Source organism: Candoia aspera, chromosome 6 (genome assembly GCF_035149785.1).
Source record: "Candoia aspera isolate rCanAsp1 chromosome 6, rCanAsp1.hap2, whole genome shotgun sequence".
Taxonomy (NCBI): domain Eukaryota; kingdom Metazoa; phylum Chordata; class Lepidosauria; order Squamata; family Boidae; genus Candoia; species Candoia aspera.
In genome coordinates, this window is record NC_086158.1 from 15,224,356 (window position 1) to 15,249,141 (window position 24,786).

Genomic DNA, 24,786 nt, shown 5'->3' on the forward strand with positions numbered 1-24,786 from the left:
CAACCTAAATTCACTTTTTCAAGTCCCTAGAAACCTCCTGAAGGCGGCTAGATTAACCAGATTTATGGAAAGTAAAAAAAAGGTTAGGTTGAGAATCTTGGAAACTAGAGATTTAATCATTAGCTCTACATCTATTAATACTGTAAATTTATTAGGGCTTGGATTCTCTTGCTGGCCACCTCTTGAAGCAAGGGGCGGTTTGGTATTTGCTGATAAAGGAAGATTGTCCAGATGCTTCAGCCTTTTAACATTCTGCAAACTGCCATCTACTTTTCCAGGCCTTGAGAAGTCAGTTAAACCTACTTAATCTTGGACAGCCTTTCCCATCTTCATGCCTACCAGTGTTGGGAATCTATCCAGTCTAGTAAAACTAATGAATTTCTAGTCCTAGCACATCTGAGAGATAACAAGGTTGGATAATTGGGGACGGCTACTCTAGGAAACTCTGTATGTTAAGAAACAGAAAAGCTGCATTCATGGAATATGCTTAACCTGATTATTGAATTAACCTGTCTTCTATGTCCATACAATACATTAACCCATACATTAACCAGATGGCTGTTTTGTATAACACACTTAACATACATGTAATGTGCCACAGTTAACACTAACCAAGCTTAGCATGTTGCATGAAGACACCCACTGTCTTTAAATATCTTGAATAAAGCATGCTGTGTGAACACAGCCACTAAGTCCATAAAAATGGGATCTGTACAGTAGTTGGTCAGATGAGTTCTAAATGCACATCTGAATGACCGACAGCTGGGGAAAGTATATAAGTCTTGAGAAAGGGCAATTAAGGCAATTAAAAAGGAGAGTGCAAGAGAACTTTCTAAGAACCCAAATTGGCATTGCAGAAGAAGGCCAAAACCTGTGCTCAGTTCCCAAAGGGCATGGACTGATGGATTTAAATTACTGGCCGACTTTGTCTCACCTCAAAAGCCAAAGAGGATCTGGTTATCACCTGGACTGCACCAGGCTAGTACCAGGGCAGTAAGGTAGACCAGGAAATGGAGAAATCATCTTGGAAGGCATTGCCAAGCCATTTACATAACTGCATTAAGAAAAAGACATGAATGTGTCCATGAAGTCACCACAAGTCAAGGTGAACTCCAGGGAGATGAAGGCAGATTCTAACTGGATATTTTAAAAAAATAATTCCTAATGGTAAGAGCAGTTCAGCATTACCCAGAAAGTTGGTGAGCTCTCCTTTGCTGGATATATCCAGAAGAAGCAGGACAGCTTTCTGTCAAGGAACATTGGATTCCTGTCCTGAATAGGGGATTGGATTTGATGACTTAAACGTCTGCTCCTAGCACTATGGTCCTGTAAATCTGAGACAAGCACAGCTTTATAGTCAGTCATGAATGGGCTTGATTGTACTAGCTGGCTCTACCATGCTTCGCCACGTGGTTCTCCCAAAGTTCCTGCTGGCTTATTTCATATTTATTATGTTACTTGCCTCTGGCTGGTAATCTGAGAAACAAATCTTAAAGAACCCATGCTTAACTTTAAGTTTATTTCTTTGGTTGGCAGCAGGTAAAAGCTTTAAACAAGCCACCCATTTAAGAAGTTCACTGAGAAGTAGAACTAAGCCAGAGCATGCATTCATTGTCAGTCAGCCATAAATGGTACTTGTTTGAATGCAGCCAATTCAAGGTATTGGTATTAACACATAAAGTCCTGCAGGGCTAAGGCCCAGGCTATCTTTGGAACCATCTCCTCCAGGTAGACTCTGCCCATCCTTTTTGTTCAGGCTGGGATGGGATATTGTGGGCACCCCTGCCTTGTGAGCTTGGAGGTGGAGGAGCCCAGAAGCACATCTTCTCAGTGGCAGCCCTAACCCTTTGGGACTAAATCCATATGAACCCCATGTTTGGCATCTTCAGGATAGCAATGAAGAGATTCAGGCAGGCTCTTGGAGCTTGAAGACTTGTTCAGAGCGGGCCAATGAGTTTTATGTTAATTTTACTTCAATTTTCACTCTGTCAAATTTGATTGTTTTTAATGATGTTTTGAGAACCAGTTTGGTGTAGTGGTTCAGGCTGGAAACCGGGAGACCGTGAGTTCTAGTCCCACCTTAGACACAAAGCCAGCTGAGTGACCTTGGGCCAGTCCCCCTCTCTCAGCCCTAGGAAGGAGGCAATGGCAAACCACTTCCAAAAAACCTTGCCAAGAAAACTGCAGGGACTTGTCCAGGCAGTCTCCAAGAATCGGACTTGATTGGAACAGATTAAAAAAAAAATGATGTTCTATTGGATTTATTGACAGCTTGACAAGTAAACAGTATATATAAGTATTGCAAATAAATATTGGAGGCAAATTGTGCAGATGGTTCCTGATATAAAAAAGGAGATGCACTGGGGTTCCCTTTCTTCATGGCTGAAATGGGTTGAAAAAGCTGTAAGAATGAACATCATCTCAGTGATATTGAGCAGACAAAACTCCCGAATAGGTTTTTCTTCTCCCAAGAACTTGCTAAATCATTGCATCCCATCTCTTTTCTTTCCTTTCAGAGAGGGCATGATTATGAAAAGGTCTGGAGGACATCGAATTCCCGGTTTGAATTGCTGTGGGCAAGGAAGGCTGTGCTACCGATGGTCGAAAAGGTACTTTTATGGAAATCCTGAATTTCTTTCTGAATGACTTTTTCCAGCGTTATGCTGAATGTATTAGCAACAGAGAAGGGTAGCTTTAAAAAAAAAAAAGGTGCAGGTGGTACAAATAATTTATGCTCTCCAATAACTGCCTCGTTTGTTTAAACCAGAAGAAACACTTGGGAAAGACCTGAATAATATTACTGTCACCTAAAGTCAGAGATGCAAAACTGGTGACAGATGGACTTGTATATATTAAATTGAACCCCATTTGCATTCAATTGCATAAATTCTTTTATCTGGCAAAAACTCGTAGCTCACCTTTATGCAAGCTCCGGTAGCCATTTTTCAATGCTTTTCTGCTTTGTTCCTTTTCCTTTCAGAAAGAACCAGTTGGGACCACATTTTTCCCCTTCAGAAACAGAAGGGATTTATAACACAACTGGGAGCAGGGTGTAGGGAACACAGTTTTTTTCAGAATATACTCTATCCAGAGTGGGTAGGATAAAAGCAAATTTTGATTTAATTAAAAAAAAATAAATACAGTATAGATTATTGCTTCACTACAAGGCTAAAAGTTGGTATTCCTCTCTGCTTTGTGCAAAAGTTGGTACAGAGATTCACAGATGGATGGAAGATGTGTTCAGGCATAGCATGAGAGTCAAATATATTAGAAATGCTGTATTTAGTTGACAAAAGGGATTTGTTAATCAATTCAAAACATTTTAATTTTAAAGAGGGTACCCCCAGTTAATAAGTCTTTATTGCCATTATTACAGAGAGCCAGTTTGGTGCAGTGGTTAAGGCACAAGGCTAGAAACTGGGAGTTTGTGGGTTCTTGTCCCACTTTAGGTACAAAACCAATGGGGTGACCTTGAGCCAGTCACACACACACAGCCCTAGGAAGGAGGCAATGGCAAACCACTTCTGAAAATCTTGCCAAGAAAACTGCAGGGACTAGTCCAGGTAATTGCCAGGAGTCAACACTGACTCAAATGCACACAAAAAAATTATTACTTCTATTATTACGTACAGACTTGGTGAATAATAAATGAATATTTTTTTCTGTTTAAATGAAGATTTCATTGATTAGTTAATAGATTCAAGACACCCTCCTACAAAGGAATGGAGTAAGTCGTACTTCAGCTTAGCTGCTACCTAAACAATTTATTAATCAATTAAATGTAAGGGGAAGGTGTATACCTACAGTATAAAGTACGCAACAGCCTCACTTCAGGCTTGCCATCAGGCCTTCTACTTATTAACTGTGATTTCTCTAATAGCGAACAGCCTCTTGGCTTGGTCAGATATAACCACAAAGGGTCCACCTTCAAACAAGTACTTCAAGGCAGCCACCAACTCCTTTTAATTTTCTGAAATGTCTGTGGAGCCAAAGTGTGGGGCCCAAAGACATCTCTGGAAATAAAGATGAGGCTACCGTCTTGCACTTTGCCTTGCTGGCAGGTCCATGGAAGATACCTGTGGAAAGACTGCTGCTGTGGCCATTATCTGGCCTATCCCTGACTTAGGATGCTCCTTGGCCTTCCCTTGTACAGTTTGGGTGCCTTCCTAGTTGAGCTGCGTTTGATGCTGATCTTGCCTTCCCCTGCCCCAGTTGTAGCTCTTCTCTGGCAGATCTCTCTGTGCTATTGGCAGGCCTCTTCCTCACAGAAGGAGATTTCAGCTGGCAGAAATGACTAACCCCCTCCAATTGGCACACACGTTCATTAGGACTGCATTCGTAATTAATGGAGATGTTACATACAATACATCGTATCTACTGCTTGTAAACTCCAAAATGAGATAAAGCATTGAAATGCTTCCTTGCAGTTTGAAAATGGGTTGCTTTTCCTTTTGAACAAAACAAGAGGCTATTTTTTAAAGTATATCATGGTTTAAATTGTGTAGATAATCCTTTTGCCAAATGAACATGTGTTTAGGGTTGCTTTGCACATCTAGCATTCATAGTTTTCTGGAACTGTCAGGGCCAGCCCAAGAACGATGAAGGATCAATGCAGCCAAACTTCAGTTCTTTATTTGCTCACACCGTATTGACAGAATCTTGCCAGACTAAAGCTACCCTGCCTAACCTAAGGGGAAATAACCTGGGAGCTTCTAGGGCAGGGCTACTCTGGACCTCTTAGTCTTCCCATGTTCCATCTCTGGACTGCTTCCTCTTATCTTGTTCCCCTCCTTGGAATGTGCTCCCTCCTTCATAAGAACCAGCAGCGTTGCTGAAGTCCATCACACGAACATACTCCAAAAACACCAAGACTGTTCTAAGACTGAAACACCATGGATCTAATTTACAGTTGTTTGGATCTATATGCATATGAGTGTTTGGTATTTATAGACCATTTTGATTTTGTTAGTTCAATGGATTTTGATGACAGGCATTCAGGGCTTAATAGACCAGTTGAACCTATGCAGCCTTCATGGTGATCAGTTGTTTTTTTAAAAATTGTATTACTACTAATAGTAACAGTAGTAATGTTAACATTATTACTAACAGTCTCCTGGATTTAAGTTACTTTACAATTTGCAAGATGCTCTCAGAGCTCTGGTTTTATTTTGTCCCTTCCTCAAATCCCGTGAATTCAATGCTTCTTACTTTGCTCTTGGTCATCTTTTGTTTTGTGATTTTCCTCCTAAGCAAACTTACTTCTTTTTTAAATTACATTTATTAGATTAAAAAGATTAAAAAGATAAAAGCTAAAAAAAAAGAATGATTAAAATAGAAAGTAAAAAGAAGAACAGAGTGAAAAAGAAGAGAAAGAACAAAGTCAAAAGTGCAAAAAAAGAAAGAAAAAGAAATAAAGAAAAAGAACTACTCCCGACTTCCTTTGCAACAGGTATAAGTATAAATTTACATTAAACTCTTACTCTAAGTTTACAACGTAACTTTCATTATTTCTATTGTCCATTATTATTTTTAGTCATCAAATCCATATATCATAATTTCACTTTTTCCTGTTTCACACAAACTGCTAATCAAACCTACTGGGAAATAAATCCCACCAAATTCAAACCGATTATTCTGTGAATGGATGTGGTTGTGGCCATAGCAGTGCCTAAAGTGTCTGAGCATTTCTCTTTTTCAGTAGCACAGTATCCTGAGCCTTTTTCTTTCCTTTTTTCCTTTTCTTTAAAAAAGTGTTTTGCTCGTAGACTCAAACAAGATGCCGTACGACCCTGGCAGCCGATTTGGTAATGCTGCCCAACGTTCCCGGACTGTTGTCCTCTTTGGAAAGCATTGGGGTGTCCTGAAACACTTCACAAAACCTCAGTTCAATTTGCAGTGTGAAGACAATGCGGGTTTTGTCCTGGATGTGCCAGAGTACATGGCACCATCAAATTGCTGTCTCCAGTAAGCAGAATGGATGTCCTCAGTTGCCTATTTGCATCTTATGGTACATCAAGTCTCAGGCTCCCAAAGCAGAGGGACAAAAGGATGTCCTCCCAGGACAGAAAATAGTAGGACTTGCAGCTCACACAGTCAGCAGGCCACTCTTTCTTCAAACCTTCCCCCCCACCCCCATTAAAATTAAATATTTTTTAAGTTGAACTTAATACTATCTAAAGCAGTGTTTCTCAAGCTTGGCAACTTCAAGCTGTGTGGACTTCAACTCCCAGAATTCCCCAGCCAGCCATGGGGAATTCTGGGAGTCGAAGCTTGAAGTTGCCAAGCTTGAGAAGCACTGATCTGAAGGCTCATGAAAGTTACGTTTATTGCTGACTGGATACCAGACTTGTTGCGTGAATCAAAAAAAAAATTAATTTATGTTTTAGATGATTAGACGGAATAGATTACAGAAAGTAGAAAGTTACGTTGTAACCAAAAATTAGAGGTAAATTTATGATTGTACTTATAACTGCTTCAGCAAAGGATCGTTACCTTGTCGTGGTGCTGGAGCTTGAGCACCTCAATGATGCCATGAGCTAAACCGTGAAGGGCCACCCAAGACGGGAAGGTCATGACAGAGAGGTCAGACTAAATGCGATCCCTGGGGAAGGTAATGGCAACCCACCCCAGTATTCTTGCCGTGAAAACTAAATGGATCAGTACAACCAGAGATATGTCGGTATACCATCGGAAGATGAGACCCCCAGGTCGGAAGATGGTCAAAATGCTACTGGGGAGGAACAGAGGATGAGCTCAACTAGCCCCAGACGTGATGACGCAGCTAGCTCAAAGCCGGAAGGACGGCTAGCGGCCGACGGTGCTGGTGGTGAACGGCGAATCCGATGTTCTAAGGATCAACACACCATCGGAACCTGGAATGTAAGATCTATGAGCCAGGGCAAATTGGATGTGGTTATTGGTGAGATGTCAAGATTAAAGATAGACATTCTGGGCATCAGTGAACTAAAATGGACTGGAATGGGCCACTTCACATCAAATGACCACCAGATCTACTACTGCGGACAAGAGGACCACAGAAGAAATGGAGTAGCCTTCATAATTAATAGTAAAGTGGCTAAAGCAGTGCTTGGATACAACCCAAAAAACGACAGAATGATCTCAATTCGAATTCAGGGCAAGCCATCTAACATCACAGTGATCCAAATATACGCCCCAACCACAGATGTTGAAGAAGCTGAAGTAGAGCGGTTCTATGAGGATCTGCAGCACCTGCTGGACAACACGCCTAAAAGAGATGTTACTTTCATCACAGGAGACTGGAATGCTAAGGTGGGCAGTCAAATGACACCTCGAATTACAGGTAAGTATGGCCTGGGAGAACAAAACGAAGCAGGACACAGGCTGATAGAATTTTGCCAAGACAATTCACTCTGCATAACAAACACTCTCTTCCAACAACCTAAGAGACGGCTTTATACATGGACTTCACCAGATGGACAACACCGAAATCAGATTGATTACATCCTTTGCAGCCAAAGGTGGCGGACATCTGTACAGTCGGTAAAAACAAGGCCTGGAGCTGACTGTAGTTCAGATCACGAACTACTTCTTGCACAATTTAGGATCAGACTAAAGAGATTAGGGAAGACCCACAGATCAGCTAGATATGAGCTCACTAATATTCCTAAGGAATATGCAGTGGAGGTGAAGAATAGATTTGAGGGACTGGACTTAGTAGATAGGGTCCCGGAAGAACTCTGGACAGAAGTTGGCAGCATTGTTCAGGAGGCGGCAACAAAATATATCCCAAAGAAAGAGAAAACCAAGAAGGCAAAATGGCTGTCTGCTGAGACACTAGAAGTAGCCCAAGAAAGAAGGAAAGCAAAAGCCAACAGTGATAGGGGCAGATATGCCCAATTAAATGCAAAATTCCAGAGGTTAGCCAGAAGAGATAAGGAATTATTTTTAAACAAGCAATGCGCGGAAGTGGAAGAAGACAATAGAATAGGAAGGACAAGAGACCTCTTCCAGAAAATTAGAAACATTGGAGGTAAATTCCAGGCAAAAATGGGTATGATCAAAAACAAAGATGGCAAGGACCTAACAGAAGAAGAAGAGATCAAGAAAAGGTGGCAAGAATATACAGAAAACCTGTATAGGAAGGATAACAATATCGGGGATAACTTTGACGGTGTGGTCGGTGAGCTAGAGCCAGACATCCTGAAGAGTGAGGTTGAGTGGGCCTTAAGAAGCATTGCTAATAACAAGGCAGCAGGAGACGACGGCATCCCAGCTGAACTGTTCAAAATCTTGCAAGATGATGCTGTCAAGGTAATGCATGCTATATGCCAGCAAATTTGGAAAACACAAGAATGGCCATCAGACTGGAAAAAATCAACTTATATCCCCATACGAAAAAAGGGAAACACTAAAGAATGTTCAAACTATCGAACAGTGGCACTCATTTCACATGCCAGTAAGGTAATGCTCAAGATCCTGCAAGGTAGACTTCAGCAGTTCATGGAGCGAGAATTGCCAGATGTACAAGCTGGGTTTAGAAAAGGCAGAGGAACTAGAGACCAAATTGCCAATATCCGCTGGATAATGGAAAAAGCCAGGGAGTTTCAGAAAAACATCTATTTCTGTTTGATTGACTATTCTAAAGCCTTTGACTGTGTGGACCATAACAAATTGTGGCAAGTTCTTAGTGGTATGGGGATACCAAGTCATCTTGTATGCCTCCTGAAGAATCTGTATAACGACCAAGTAGCAACAGTAAGAACAGACCACGGAACAACAGACTGGTTTAAGATTGGGAAAGGAGTACGGCAGGGCTGTATACTCTCACCCTACCTATTCAGCTTGTATGCAGAACACATCATGCGACAAGCTGGGCTTGAGGAATCCAAGGCTGGAGTTAAAATCTCTGGAAGAAACATTAACAATCTCAGATATGCAGATGATACCACCTTGATGGCTGAAAGTGAAGAGGAACTGAGGAGCCTTATGATGAAGGTGAAAGAAGAAAGTGCAAAAGCTGGTTTGCAGCTAAACCTCAAAAAAACCAAGATTATGGCAACCAGCTTGATTGATAACTGGCAAATAGAGGGAGAAAATGTAGAAGCAGTGAAAGACTTTGTATTCCTAGGTGCAAAGATTACTGCAGATGCTGACTGCAGTCAGGAAATCAGAAGACGCTTAATCCTTGGAAGAAGAGCAATGACAAATCTCGATAAAATAGTTAAGAGCAGAGACATCACACTGACAACAAAGGCCCGCATAGTTAAAGCAATGGTGTTCCCTGTAGTAACATATGGCTGCGAGAGCTGGACCATAAGGAAGGCTGAGCGAAGGAAGATCGATGCTTTTGAACTGTGGTGTTGGAGGAAAATTCTGAGAGTGCCTTGGACTGCAAGAAGATCCAACCAGTCCATCCTCCAGGAAATAAAGCCAGACTGCTCACTTGAGGGAATGATATTAAAGGCAAAACTGAAATACTTTGGCCACATAATGAGAAGACAGGACACCCTGGAGAAGATGCTGATGGTAGGGAGAGTGGAAGGCAAAAGGAAGAGGGGCCGACCAAGGGCAAGATGGATGGATGATATTCTAGAGGTGACGGACTCGTCCCTGGGGGAGCTGGGGGTGTTGACGACCGACAGGAAGCTATGGCGTGGGGTGGTCCATGAAGTCACGAAGAGTCGGAAGCGACTAAACGAATAAACAACAACAACTTATAACTGCTGTAAAGAAGATCAGAAGCTACTTTGTATCATTTTTCTTTTCTATTTTTCCTTTTTTTTCTTTTCTTGCACTTTTAGCTTTCTCTTTTCTTTCTTTCTAGTTTGTATTAGTTTGTATTAGTTTTTATCTTCTTTTTTAAAAAGATCTTTAATAAAATTATCCAAAAAAAAAAAAAAGGCTCACAAAAGCAGCAACTTTCTCAGGATTTCAGGGCAGTCACACTGATGCCCTGTACAAAATCTTATGCAATTACACCAAATTCTCACACAATCTTGTACAGGTACCACCTAGGTTACATTGAGCTCAACTCTGGGTAATTCCATGGATATATCATCTAATTTACTTGGCCGTAATACAGAAATGATTTGAGAAAGGCTATTCTGCAGCCCTAGAGCCAGTTTGGTGTAGTGGTTAAGGCACCAGGCTAGAAACCAGGAGACTGTGAGTTCTAGTCCCACCTTAGGCACAAAGCCAGCTGGGTGGCCTTGGGCCAGTCACTTTCTCTCAGCCCTAGGAAGGAGGCAATGGCAAACCACTTCCGAAAAAAATTTGCCAAGAAGACTGCAGAGACTTGTCCAGGCAGTCTCATAGAATCAGACACAATTGAACAGATTAAAAAAAAAAAATCTGCAACCAGAAAAGGAGACAGCAACGAATAGGTCAATGTTAGTGGTTGGCAGATGGGTGCTTCTTCTTAAGTAGCAAACAGACTTAGTTTTGACCCCTTGCTGTAAATGATGACATCACTACAGCTCTTCTAGATTGCATGAAGAATTGGCACATGTGATTTGGAACAAGTCATGGCTGTGCAGCAACAAAGTCAAGAAACAGACTAGTTCTGGCCCTGCATGTGAGGAGGAACAGTTTGACAGCTCCCATGACACATGTTGAGAATTCATAAGAGTTAAGAATTTCACGCAGGGAAAGATGGGCCAGAGAATGCTTATGATTTCTTTTCCCCATTTATGTGTCATTTCCTGTATCAAGAAACAATACTGCCCAGCAACACACAACATGAAAGATGAAAAGGCAAAGCAACATAGCATAAAAATGACAAGGTGTTACTAGTCCTTATGAAGTAGTCTGGAGAAAGCCCTCCTCCACCAGCCATGCTTTGAGAACAGTGAATGGTTCTCCCTCCTCCTGGGGTAAAAATGCATCCATTTTGAGAACTGACTTGGCAAAGCATTCATTTCAGTATTCCTAGTATGTCTGTGCATACCCTGATGGTAAAAATAGCTTGGAGACATTCTCCTCCCCATTCCTCCCACAGCGCTTAGGAAGTCTGTACTGAACACAGCAAAATCTGCTCAGTCGTGTTCTCCTACCCCAGCTGTGTGTGTGTGTGTGTGTGTGTATGAGTGCATGTGTGTCACACACACACACTTTCTTCTCTCTCTGCTGCACAGCCTGTTGCTTGGCAATCCATCTTTTCAAAACTAAAGTTGGAATTAAGTCAGTGTGCTTTTGTAAACAACTTTTATAATTGCGACTGAGTTTTAAAGTGTTGAGCCTATAATGATGGGCAAAAGCCTTTCAAAACAAGATGCTCCAGATGTTGGAGACCAGGAATCATTAGCCAAACAAACACTGAATGCTATTATTGTTGAAGCAAGTCCTAGACTGGCTTATAATGTTACCAGAGCACAGTAGTGAATGGACCTTTTCTGAGTGACTCCCAGCCTTGAAGCTCAGGAGACCCAATGAGTCACTTTAGAGCCTAGCAACTAATTACTGCCTAGGAAAATTTCAACCTGGTTTGCATAGACATGAAAACGTGTCAGAATGGAATATTCCATTCCACTTGGCTAGGGGGAAATTTCATTTTTGAATTACAAAATTGGAGAAATAGACGTAGAAAAGACAGACAGTTCCTGCAAGAAACTCACAGGTGCAGAGCAGAGAGGAGCAAGTATAAAAACTTTGGTCCAATAAAAAGTCCAGTCCAGGAGGCAAAAAAGGACCCACATTAAATTGGAATAATGATGAAGTCTATAGGGCCACAAAAATATAAGGTGGAAACATTCTGACAGCTACATTGTTTAAGGGGAAAAGATGCTGCTAAACCTTTCAGGTTTGAAAGATCAGTTCTGGTTTGCTTTAGAAAATATAATAAAAGGCAGTCATGTTTCCAAAAATACATCCTTGTAACCGGGAACTGGATTATCCTTTGTTGAGTAAGACGTTTTGTCTGGGGTTAGAACCTCCCTCCTTTGTGAAGAATGCCACCTCTTAGCATGGTGGCCTCGTCAGAATTTTTCTGAAGAATTCATTCATAAAAATGTCATTTCAGGCCAGCCTTGCACAGCATGCTGCCAGCCCTGACTGTTATGTTGGCACATCTAATTTCAGGATTCCTAGCCAATTGTTGTTTTTCTTAGTGTTTGGCCTACATGATTGCTTGTCCACACTGTGCATGCCTAGTTCTTACAGCAAAGTTATCAACGCAGGATGCAGTGAAGGATTTTGTTATAGACACTAATTAGAACCGAGAGGTAGTGACTGGCCCAAGGTCGCTCAGCTGGTTTCCCCACCTAAGGGAGGACTATAGAACCTGGTGCTGAATTAACTCATGTTTTGGGTTTCTACTACACAACAGCTAGTTTGGTGTAGAGGTTAAGGCATCAGGCTAGAAAGCAGGAGACCATGAGTTCTAGTAGTCTTAAGCACAAAGCCAGATCTTGGACCAGTCACCCTCTCTCAGCCCTAGGAAGAAGGCCAGGGCAAACCACATCCGAAACCTTGCCAAGAAAACTGCAAGGACTTGTCCAGGCAGTCGCCAAGAGTCAATACTGACTCAAAGGCAAACACAAACAAACAAACAGACAAAGAGACTATACAAGGTACCATAAACTAAGCAACTAGCTAAACAATCATTAAGCCACAATCAAACAAGAAAAAAGGTAACTAACCAAATTTAGCATATTCTCTGAAAGCATCTTTTAGATACTTAATTAACACATATCTGAGAGTATATCCAAGTGGCTGGGAATTTGGGGAGTTATGGTCTTAATGAACGTGGCTGTATATGTAGTATACAGGCAACAATATCTTGCTTGCTGTGTAATTTTTTGTTATGTGGAAACCAGAGAGTATATCTTGTGAAAATTAAAAGTAAGTTGAATTCATGGGAATGGTGTATGTAAGTATCCAGTCTTAAGGATCAGGTTAGACAGAGCTGGTTTAGATGATTCATTGGTACTTAACAAAATATGACACCTCTAAATTGGGAGGGTATTAACCATGCTTATCAAGTCTTGATACATCTCAATGAACTAACTCCTGAAAATTGCCTACTTGCCTTCTATTCAGAGGAGGGTTAAGTATAACAGTACTTCAGCTTGTCTAGAATGGATACGTTAAGTGAAGCAGTTCACAGAAAATATGATACAGAACAGAGTATGCAGCAGGCAAATTGTACTGCTTTTAGGAACAGGCTGGAAAAAAAGTACTGTTGTGATTATAGCAACCGTTGTTTAGATGCTTTAAATGTTCATATGACTGACGCCTGATAGTTTGAAAAGGGTATTATCAACGTAGTCTACTGATTTTCTATCATTTGTATTCCTTTCCCAGGTGGTTAGTAGTAAAAGACTCTTTCTTACTGTACATGAAGCCAGACAGTGGAGCTGTTTCCTTCGTCCTACTGGTAGATAAAGAATTCAGTATAAAGATTGGCAAGAAGGAGACCGAAACTCAATATGGTTTACGAATTGATAATCTTTCCAGGTAAGAAGTTCATATAGTACCACATGGGCATATCCTTCTGCGGTATTAAACGTTACGATGCAGTGGCTTCCAAATTGTGAGTCTTCTGCTGGTTGCAGATTGTGATTGCAAATGGTGATTATGTGCAAGTGAGGAAGTTGTAAAGTTGATGATTAGTTTCCTCTTCTTTTCTTTTCCTCCATGCCTTTCTGCACTTCGTTATTTCTTCCCACACACAACCAGGTCACTGATTTTGAAGTGCAACAGCTACCGACATGCTCTCTGGTGGGGTCAAGGAATAGAAGAATTCATTCAGAAAAATGGCAAGAACTTCCTCAGACATCACAGATTTGGTTCCTACGCAGCCATCCAGGAGAACACATTAGCCAAGTGGTAAGAGAAGATGTTCCATTGCTTTAGTAGGTCCTGATAGCACATAGATCCAGCGATCGTAGGTGTCTGTGGCAAGACAGTACGTGTCATGCAGGCATCACACTAATGATGCAATTATGCATTTGTGTCATGGTGTCTGTCCCAAGTACATAAGTCACATTGTTTGCGAGTTGATGTTACAATGCACATGTCATCATTTCCCCCCCCCCCACATATACATATACACACACGCGTGCACATGCATGCACGCACAGCCACATGCCCACAGATGGCTTTGTTAGTGATGAACCATATGGGGCAATTCTTCCCATAATGCAAACTGTCACTGGCACAGGAACTCTACCAGGGATTTGGGGGGGGGACAAAGACAGAAATCGCAACCCTGATATCTGTGCTCATGTCTAAGCCATCAGCATTTCTGCGCTTGTATAGTGGCAGGTATCCAAGGGACAACTATTGTCCTCAGGATGCTAATAAATGTGGATGAGCCACACTTGAAGGACTTAAATCTCCATACAATAATAAGTCAGAATTTCAAGGTACTTTTCTTTACTTAATAGTAGCCATAGGATTGTGTTCTGATTTATATTAGAACGTTGGTTAATCGTTGACTTGCTTATCACACCCCTGTTAAAAACGTAATAACTGGATCAGGTCCCCATTTAGCACAACAGCATTTTGTGTGGCCAGCGAGGTGCATCCAGGAAACTCAAAAGTGTGTTCAAGGGGTCCATGGACCTCTTCTGCCATTGCTCTCCAGCAGGAGATGCTTAAATATTCTGCCTGTGATTCAGAGATAGTATGTAGCCATCAAGCCACTGATGGCCCTATTTTCTGTGAATTGTACAAGTCTCTTTTTAAAACACCTAAACTGCTGGTCATTGTCATGTCTGGTGACATTTGAATTCCTTTGTATCTAGTTTCAGTGGATCAACCTAATGTTTAAAACTGTGAAATGAGACAGAGAAAGAAAACTTTCCACATTTTCTACACCATGCATGGTTTCACGTGTCTCCATTATGTCTGTTCCTCTTTTTAGCTCTGGGGTAAAAAGTCCTACAGTTATTTCTACAGTCTTTCCTGACAGGGAGCTGTTCTAGTCCCCTAACCATTTTCGGTTCTTTTTTTTCCCCTGCATTTCCTCCTTTTCTGTGATTATTGCAATAGAAAAAAAAAACGTATATTGTTGCATCTTCCTTTAGTAATCCCAGATCTTCCTATTTGTGTAATTTTGTCATTCCTTCTAGGTATGTAAATGCCAAGGGGTACTTTGAAGACGTGGCAAATGCCATGGAAGCAGCCAAGGAAGAAATTTTCATCACAGACTGGTGGTTAGTATTTAACTGACATGATCAGATTCTAACCTTCCTGCTCAGCCTCCTTCTAGCCTCTCAAGGTACTTTCTGGAATATTTAATTATAATGTGGCACTGTTAGGGTCCTTTCACATGGAAACTTAACAGCAGGACCAGATGGTTTGGCAACAGAAACAACCATCTCAGAGGAAGAGACAGAGAATAAGAGAGGCTTTGCTGCAAAGGTCTTTTCAGGACACTTGGCTGAGGAAACAAAGAACCAACCAAAACTTTTAATCAGACAGAAGTTGCTTTAATGCAATGATTGCTTTTCAGCTTGTCTCTTTTGCATGGAAAAAAATAAAAAATGGAAAGTTTCTTATTGGCCTTTCTTGAACATTTATCAAGTAAATTAAGAGACCTGAGGCACAAAAAAAGTGTTCAAATAATTGGAGGTGGGGAGGGGAATAGAAGAAGCTGTTGACTGATTCCCTTAGCTTCTGTTTTCTACAGGGTTAGAAAAGGAGGGGAGAAGGAGTAGGGAATGGAGGCATCTGGCCCAACATTACCTTTTTCAACCACAAACAACCACAATGCTTATATTCTGAGTTGAGCAGACTGTTTAGATCCAAGCAAAAGACCAAATAAACATGAACTTTTTAAGCACACGTGTTCGTTTTCTTCACATATAAACAATGTGTAATCTAACATTTCTGTTACAATAAAAGGTGGAGGTAATGCTGAGCTGAGCTCCTTTAAGTCAAGCTGAGCTACCGGTGACATCATGAATATGTCGCAATCAACAACAGTATGGAAATGCTTTGCCATTGCCACCTTCTGGGAGTTTTTTGCAGCTTTCAAGCCTACTCTTAAAGCCCTGGAATTGGTCTCCCATCCCAGAAATGAGTAAACCCAACCCTGCTCAGCTTTCACATTCAGACAAAGACAAAGAAAAGACAAGCAGGACTGAATTACTGTTGAATGAAAACTATAAAATTTGTCATTGCATTGGCAGGTATCAAATTTGCAAAAGAGAACTGGAAAGGGTCAGTGGATTTTAAAACATGGTATCATAACTTTAGTTCTTCATTTTAAAACTTTTGATGACTTATTCTTCCCATCTGTATGAATATTGTGAGAGCCAGTTTGGTGCAGTGGTTAAGGCTAGAAACTGGGAGACCATGAGTTCTAGTCCTGCCTTAGGCACAAAGCCAGCTGTCTGTCAGTCTCTCAGCCCTAGGAAGGAGGCAATGGCAAACCACTTCCGAAATTTTGCCAAGAAAACTGCAGGGACAGAATCTGGCACAATTGAGCAGATTAAAAAAGTAATAATACTGTGAGTCCGAAGGGAAGTTGTGGTCTATTTGTTGGGAGGTGGGAAATGCTAACTACAAAGGGATAACCCCAAAAAGCCCTAGCACTTTAAAACAGGAGAGGAGGGGGAAAAAACCTAGAGGTACTAGCCCAAAAATGTAAATAAAGTTTTGTTCAGATGCTTTTCTCTCTAATAGCATCTCATCTCCAGTGTTGGCTCTAGAGTGGAAGAAAAGAGCTTGGAGTGATTAAAGCAAGAATTTGGATTAGGCCAAGGCCTAGATGCTTTTGGGAGGTCGTAACATAAACCTCTCTCACCATTGTTACTCTGTAACTGGTATTTAGAAGTGTTTTCTCCCAGCTGGTATTTAGAGGTGCTTTCTTTAGAGGAGATAGCAGAGAATCTTCATAACTGACTTAGATTTACCCAATCCTTGCTTAAAGACTTCCAAATCAAATCAATAGCCATCATCATATCATGTAGTAATAAATTCACTGGTTAATTATGTACTTTTGCCTGTTATGAATCTCTCTTCAATCACTTCCTTTGGATAATTTCTGGTCCTAGAGTTTTTGGAGGAGAAAACCTCCCCCTTTTCATGTTCTTCATGCCATGTATGATTCTTACAACTCAATCACCTCAGTTGGTCACCTTTTTTCTAAGCTAACAAGATCCAGATGTTCTAGTCTTTTCTCATAGGAAACATGCTGGTGCCTCCTGATCTTTCTGGTTGCCCTCTCTCTATACTTTTTCAAATATGGTGACCCAGGATTGTATATAGTATTCCAGATGTAGACGTTCCACAAATTTGTTGTTTAAGGGCACTGCAGTGTTGGCATTTTTATTTTTGGTCCCTTTCCTACGGCAGACTCTCTTGTTTAACTTCCATTTCAGATTCCTGAAATGGTTCGTGTCCATTTCAGATTCAAAGGACTGAAAGTGCACTCAAGTTGGCAACAGTTCCACCGAGAAATACTCACGATCGTATTTTTCAACCAATCTTATTAGCTTTTCTACATTTTTTACAGGCTGAGCCCCGAAATATTCATGAAGCGGCCTGTGGTGGAAGGGAATCACTGGAGACTAGACTACATTTTGAGGCGGAAGGCTGTAAGTGTGCTGTGTTTTTCAAGCTTACAAAGCTGTGAAAGATGGTAGGAAAGAGATATCCCCCATTTTTCAGGGAGGGACTCAAGGTAAGGCTGTATTCATAAGACATACTGGCTGTGTTCACTCAACACTCTCAGCCAAGTCAGCTAAATATGTAGTAGATACATTTGCACAATGTGCTAAGTTAGATTGCTTACTGATTTATTTATTGGTGTTTGAACTCAGAAAATGGATCAATTGCAAGTAAAGTGTGTTGGGTGAATGCTGTTGTAGATAACTGGATGATGGTTTATTTAGTTAACCCAGTTTTTGAGCTGCCCGGCACACTGAACTAACCTCATGGCCTGGATTAATGCAATATTTTAGGCTGTTTGGAGGATTTTTGTTGTTGTTGTTTATCCATTCAGTCGCTTCCGACTCTTCGTGACTTCATGGACCAGCCCACGCCAGAGCTTCCTGTCAGTCATCAACACCCCCAGCTCCCCCAGGGACGAGTCCGTCACCTCTAGAATATCATCTATCCATCTTGCCCTTGGTCGGCCCCTCTTCCTTTTGCCTTCCACTTTCCCTAGCATCAGCATCTTCTCCAGGGTGTCCTGTCTTCTCAATATGTGGCCAAAGTATTTCAGTTTTGCCTTTAATATCATTCCCTCAAGTGAGCAGTCTGGCTTTATTTTCTGGAGGATGGACTGGTTTGATCTTCTTGCAATCCAAGGCACTCTCAGAATTTTCCTCCAACACCACAGTTCAAAAGCATCAATCTTCCTTCTCTCAGCCTTCCTTATGGTCCAGCTCTCGCAGCCATATGTTACTACTGGGAATACCATTGCTTTAACTATGCGGACCTTTGTTGTCAGTGTGATGTCTCTGCTCTTGACTATTTTATTGAGATTTGTCATTGCTCTTCTCCCAAGGATTAAACGTCTTCTGATTTCCGGTCTGCAGTCAGCATCTGCAGTAATCTTTGCACCTAGGAATACAAAGTCTTTCACTGCTTCTACGTTTTCTCCCTCTATTTGCCAGTTATCAATCAAGCTGGTTGCCATAATCTTGGTTTTTTTGAGGTTTAGCTGCAAGCCAGCTTTTGCACTTACTTCTTTCACCTTCATCATAAGGCTCCTCAGTTCCTCTTCACTTTCAGCCATCAAAGTGGTATCATCTGCATATCTGAGATTGTTAATGTTTCTTCCAGCGATTTTAACCCCAGCCTTGGATTCCTCAAGGCCAGCATGTCGCATGATGTGTTCTGCATACAAGCTGAATAGGTAGGGTGAGAGTATACAGCCCTGCCATACTCCTTTCCCAATCTTAAACCAGTCTGTTGTTCCATGGTCTGTTCTTACTGTTGCTACTTGGTCGTTATACAGATTCCTCAGGAGGCATACAAGATGACTTGGTATCCCCATACCACTAAGAACTTGCCACAATTTGTTATGGTCCACACAGTCAAAGGCTTTAGATTCGTCAATAAAACAGAAATAAATGTTTTCTGAAACTCCCTGGCTTTTTCCATTATCCAGCGGATATTGGCAATTTGGTCCCTAGTTCCTCTACCTTTTCTAAACCCAGCTTGTACATCTGGCAATTCTCGCTCCATGAATTGCTGAAGTCTACCTTGCAGGATCTTGAGCATTATCTTACTGACATGTGAAATAAGTGCCACTGTTCTATAGTTTGGATGATGGCTCACACTAATACGCTAAGTCTGCAGAAAAAGCCAGAATCAGTCTGGTAATCAGTTAAGCTTATGGGGAAAGTTCCAGATTTGTTTCGTTCCAGTTTTTCTGCCAGTATCCAAGTGGTATCTCAGATGTCATAGAGGTTTTGCCCATGTTTCGTCAAAAGTATATTGTCTGCTTATTGTGGGGTATTTGTTTGTTAGTGAAGATAATGTGGGTTAGGTCTTTCAGTGTATATGTTATATATTTGTGGGGAGGGAAATATTGTATGTTTTAGCTTGTCTTTCATGGTGTTTGTACAACATCCTAACCTGTGGTTAACATAACCATTATTTAAATAACCAAATTGCTTGGCCTATTCCAAGGGACTTCAGTGGCAACAGCAGAAATAGTATAAATTGACTTTCCAGAGAGATGATATCACAGTGTGATGTGATTTACTATATCTGTCTGCATTCAAAATGGATACTCATTAAATTGCTAATGGTAGGCATTGATCTTCTCCAAGAATATAGGTCTAATTAGGAGAGGGCATATCATTTGCATATGTTGTTGTTGTTTATTCGTTTAGTCGCTTCCGACTCTTCGTGACTTCATGGACCAGCCCACGCCAGAGCTTCCTGTTGGTCGTCAACACCCCCAGCTCCCCCAGGGACGAGTCCATCACCTCTAGAATATCATCAATCCATCTTGCCCTTGGTCGGCCCCTCTTCCTTTTGCCTTCCACTCTCCCTAGCATCAGCACCTTCTCCAGTGTATCCTGTCTTCTCATTATGTGGCCAAAGTATTTCAGTTTTGCCTTTAATATCGTTCCCTCAAGTGAGCAGTCTGGCTTTATTTCCTGGAGTATGGACTGGTTTGATCTTCTTGCAGTCCAAGGCACTCTCAGAATTTTCCTCCAACACCACAGTTCAATAGCATCGATCTTCCTTCTCTCAGCCTTCCTTATGGTCCAGCTCTCGCAGCCATTTGCATATACCTCTACTTTATTGTTATGTTGGTCAAACCCTGTTACAGTATTGAGCTTGAGGTAACAGATCACTTTAATGGCAGCTTTCTGTCACCTTCGTAAAAGACTTTTGCCAGTGCTGTCAAGGTACTATTTGAGTTCTCCTGGGTCAAAAAGAATTATTCCCTCTATGGCAAGGATGGTCCCTTCCTAGAATATTGCCTTGGGATGGAGATCAGACCATTTATACACTTCTGGCAAGCATGACAAGCACTTTATTGTGGCAAAGTAGAACGGGTTATGTCAAAAGTGAAGTGTCTTGGGTTGCTTGGCCTTCAGATCTCAGATTTCAAATCTGGGTGATTTTTTTAGTTTTAGTTTTGAATTACACAGTAGATTTGTTTAACCATAAGCAGTCTTTCTTGGTCTCAGGGTTATTTTAGATTAGGATAATGTTTACCAGCATCAAAGGAGCATAGAAGTAGCAGGAGCATCTTATGGAGCAGAGCTGTCCAGTGTTTTGGAACAGTGAGCTCATCTGCAATTTTGACAGTTCATCCTGGGCTCCCTCACAAAATACGTACTATGGGAAGGAGAGCCTGTCTGCTCACAAAACATGCATTTATGAGAAGACAAACTTGTAAGGATATTCCCAGATACCTCCTTTAGTTCTGTATGAGGATTCCTGACCCCTACCAGATTTATCTTTGCCTTTTCAAACTACCCAGGAGAATCTGTCTCATTTCCCATGCTCCATCTTTATCTTTTCTTCGAGGCAGACAAGAATACCTCCAGATAAAGGACTAGGCACCAGCCACATACAGTTTTTCTTTTATAGAATGTAGAATCCTGGCATATCCATGACCTTCTTGAAAGAAAGAAAAAAAATTCTAATCTTAAAGATGTTATTGAAGTTCTATGATATCTTCTGAAGTTACATAAATTGAATAGGTTTCAGGTTCTGGAACCTATTCATTTGTTAAAGAAAAAGCTGTGCGCATCAGCTTTCTTCTTTATGTTAGTCATCACTAGCACTTAACAATATCTCAGTCAAAACTTCTTTAAATTATAAAAGGGTTATCAACCAGAAAACAATATATGGAGAATAACATCCGGGCAATTCAGCATACTTATCCTGCCCAAGTATTTTTATTTTCTTTTGGAAGGTGAGAATTAAAGATGTCCTCTAGTGAGGAATTCCACATCAGAGTGTCACCCCCCAAAAATGGGGTGAAACTAGGAAGCAACTTGCCCCACTTCAAAAGATGGGGAGCCTGAAGCAGACTTCCATGGATGGTTGAAGCAGATATACAAGGCATGGTGCAGCTCATAAAATCCAAACACCAAGAAGTGAAATGTGCATTTTGTTGCTTGTAATGACTGGAGTTCATTTTCTTCCTAGTTTTTTTTTTTTTTTTTTTTGCTTAAGAGTGGGTAATGAAGAGGCTCCTTAACTCCCTTTATTCAGCTGATTCTCCAAATTTACACAATGTGCTTATTGAAAATTGGCATCAGATGTTCTTGCCATTTTCAAGAAGGAAAAATATGAAAATTGTAGTAAAATAGATTGTACATAAGTTTTTAAAACAGTGAACTCTGCCCTCCATCCCCACCCAGAAAAAATATACAATCTTGGCTCTACCCATGCCCTGCCTAGTTTGGTCATTGCCAGGATCATGATGGTCCTTAATATCCCTTCTTCCTTTAAGTGCAACCCCTGACGCCCAAAAGATTGCCCACCCAGTTTTGTAGCATAACCCCACAGGTAAACACTACAGTCTAAAACAATTATGGAGCTTCTGCATGCATAAAATCTGACTGGTGTTTTGTCTTTTGACAGCAACAAGGAGTGAGAATCTTTGTGATGCTCTACAAAGAGGTAGAACTTGCTCTGGGTATCAACAGTGAATACACCAAGAGGACCCTAATGCGCCTGCATCCCAACATTAAGGTATTTGGGTCCTTTGTGGCAATGACACTGCTTATTTATCTTTAGGTATAGCTGCTCCATGCTGAGGCTGTGACTTCTATAGAATAACTGTTGCTCTGCTCACAAAATAACTTCAAGATTGACGTAGGAAGAAACAATATTTTAATACTCAAAAATGTCTTCTAGTATATCTACTAACACATGTCCAAAAGATATAACACAGTCAAAGTAGTTTTCATTCTGTCTTTTTGGCCTTGCCAGATCAGTCCTGTTCATTCATCTAGAGCAGCCTTTCTCAACCTTTTGACCCTGGAGGAGCCCTTGAAATATTTTTCAGGCCTCTGGGAACCCCTGCACATTCAGGCTCAAATATAGGCCAGAAGTTATAAAATGATTATATTTGTTTCATGTATAGGCCTGTATCTATGCATTAACAGTGTTCTCAAACTAAAAATAAAGAATGAAACTTACCTCTGTAATGTGAAGTTGCCCAGATTTGAAATAATTTTGTTAATAACTTGTGATCTGCCAGGGAATCCCTAGTACCTCTCCTGGCACCCTAGGGTTCCACAGAACCCTGGTTAAGAAACCCTGATCTAGAGGGAATCACATACTTCAGTTCAGTTTTATTACAGTCATGTACCAAATCAAAGTAAATCCAGGGATAAAACATACTGAAATATACATAAAACATGCTATTCCCAAATAGTGAGCAATGAAAATAAACAACAATGTACAGAACTGTGTTGCTAATTGAAATAAAATAAAAATAAATAATCTGCTTGTCTGAGCAAAAAAATATCTAAAACCTTTTTATTGGTATGTTATGGTGAATACTACAGATAGCAGAACAGTGTTTGGCTGCATTCAGTGAGACAGTGTCAAATTGGTCAGACAGTAATAGACAAAGATAAAAGGAATCTGAATGATCAGAGCATTTATCTAGAAACAGGAACAGCAACTCCAGACATAAATCAGACATAAAATAGTACAAAATGACTCAAAGTTGTTCCTGCTCCATGGGAGCATAGTCTTTGCTCAAATGGAATGCCCCAGTACCTTCCTTCACTTGATGGCTATCAAGAGGGTGTTAAACCTAGACAAAGAGAAAGCCCTTCTAAATTTAGGGATGATTATTCAATTGTGGTAGCATGCTGGTTGAATGCAGTGGATGAAAGCCTGCTCGAAAAGGGAATCACATATATTTTTTTATCTGTATGGAATTTCTGATCACCAAAGGTTGCCATCATGAAAAGCTTTACCTGTAAGCCACTTGATTTTAAGGTCAGTGTTTCCTTTGCAGGTAATGAGGCATCCTGATCATGTGTCCTCTACTGTTTATTTATGGGCCCACCATGAAAAGCTGGTGATCATTGACCAGTCCATAGCTTTTGTTGGCGGCATAGACTTGGCGTATGGCAGGTGGGATGACAATGAGCATCGACTGACAGATGTGGGCAGTGTAAAACGCATGACAGCAGCCAGATCTGAGTCTTCAGTGAACCTTTCTGTAAGTATGATGTCTGCAGCCTGACCTGAAAGGGAAGAGCACAAATTGGTAATGTGGAACTGTATAAATCAGGGATGCTACTTCTGAGATTCGTAGTCCATTCAGCTGATTCAGGGAATGCTCATATCAAATATGTTTCTTTTAGTACCCACATAGTCCTGCTCAAGTGCTGAAGTCTTCCTCAAAAACCCTTCTTCTGTATTTGTAAGGCTCTCCCTAAGAAACCTTGCCTGGTGCTAACTTTTTTGGCATCAGACAAAAAACACTTTTTTGTCCATACTTTTTTGATGATCTTTAGGTGAGAGTTTTGTCTTGCTTGGGCCTGTGACTTTCACTTTTCTTTTTGCCTTTTTGCTATTTTCAAATTATCAATTGCATTTTGTGAATAACTGATCTCCTTGTGGGTCATTATTTTAGCTAAACGCTTAGTTTAATGGTTACCAGAAACAACTGCAGTTTTTCTAGTCCACCATCAAACTTCCCTTGAGACCTGTGTCCTGGAGTTTTCGATGACCAGTAGTTATCTTTAAATATTTTTATGAGACAAAAAGGATCCTGTGTTTTTCTTTTTTACTAAACCCAATGCATTACAGGTGAAAACAAGCCAAAATCATATCAAAAGGTGGTTAATTGGTTTTGTGTGACACAAAATTCACAGAATAAAATCATTATAATTTCTACATCAAGGTATGAGCCCACAAAATGATCAGAGGCAACTGATCTTACTGGTTTGAATAGCTAAGGTGAATTCAGCATCAATGTTCCTTTCATATTCTTCTTAATGTAATATTTATTTAATAGATTAGGTCTCATGTCTGACATATTTAAGAGCTGATTCCTGAGATTATACCCTCCTCTCTCCAAAATTATAAGATATTCTATGCCAAATATATTTAACAATGTACAGTAGGACTTCTGGAGGAGGTGTGGTGAACTGAAGATGGCTCTGCAAAAGCAGAGCTGACAACCATGGCAAAGACTAAGGACCCAATGAGTAGACTGGTTCCTTGGAACCCCTCCAGATAAGGAGAGGACAGGAGATCACCCACATGTGCTCTGGATGGTTGTTTCTCACAAGGAGACCACAGGATAGCAGTTTTCCATGGGTTTGAGCAGCAGGAGACGACAGGATCTGCCATCTTGCTCGCAACCACTGCAGAGCCTTTTAAAGGACACTAAGCTCGCAAACCTCA

The 24,786-nt window shown here is 40.9% G+C and overlaps 1 protein-coding gene across 1 annotated transcript in view; it reads left to right on the forward strand.

Moving 5' to 3' along the window:
* PLD1 (phospholipase D1) overlaps nucleotides 1–24,786 on the forward strand; it is a 138,578-nt gene that overhangs the window by 67,601 nt on the left and 46,191 nt on the right. Inside the window, exons 8-14 of the mRNA XM_063306443.1 lie at nucleotides 2,517–2,609; nucleotides 13,282–13,434; nucleotides 13,657–13,806; nucleotides 15,054–15,137; nucleotides 17,444–17,525; nucleotides 21,994–22,104; nucleotides 23,387–23,593. Coding sequence (XP_063162513.1) covers nucleotides 2,517–2,609; nucleotides 13,282–13,434; nucleotides 13,657–13,806; nucleotides 15,054–15,137; nucleotides 17,444–17,525; nucleotides 21,994–22,104; nucleotides 23,387–23,593 — 880 coding nt within the window. The remainder of the gene's footprint in view (nucleotides 1–2,516; nucleotides 2,610–13,281; nucleotides 13,435–13,656; nucleotides 13,807–15,053; nucleotides 15,138–17,443; nucleotides 17,526–21,993; nucleotides 22,105–23,386; nucleotides 23,594–24,786) is intronic.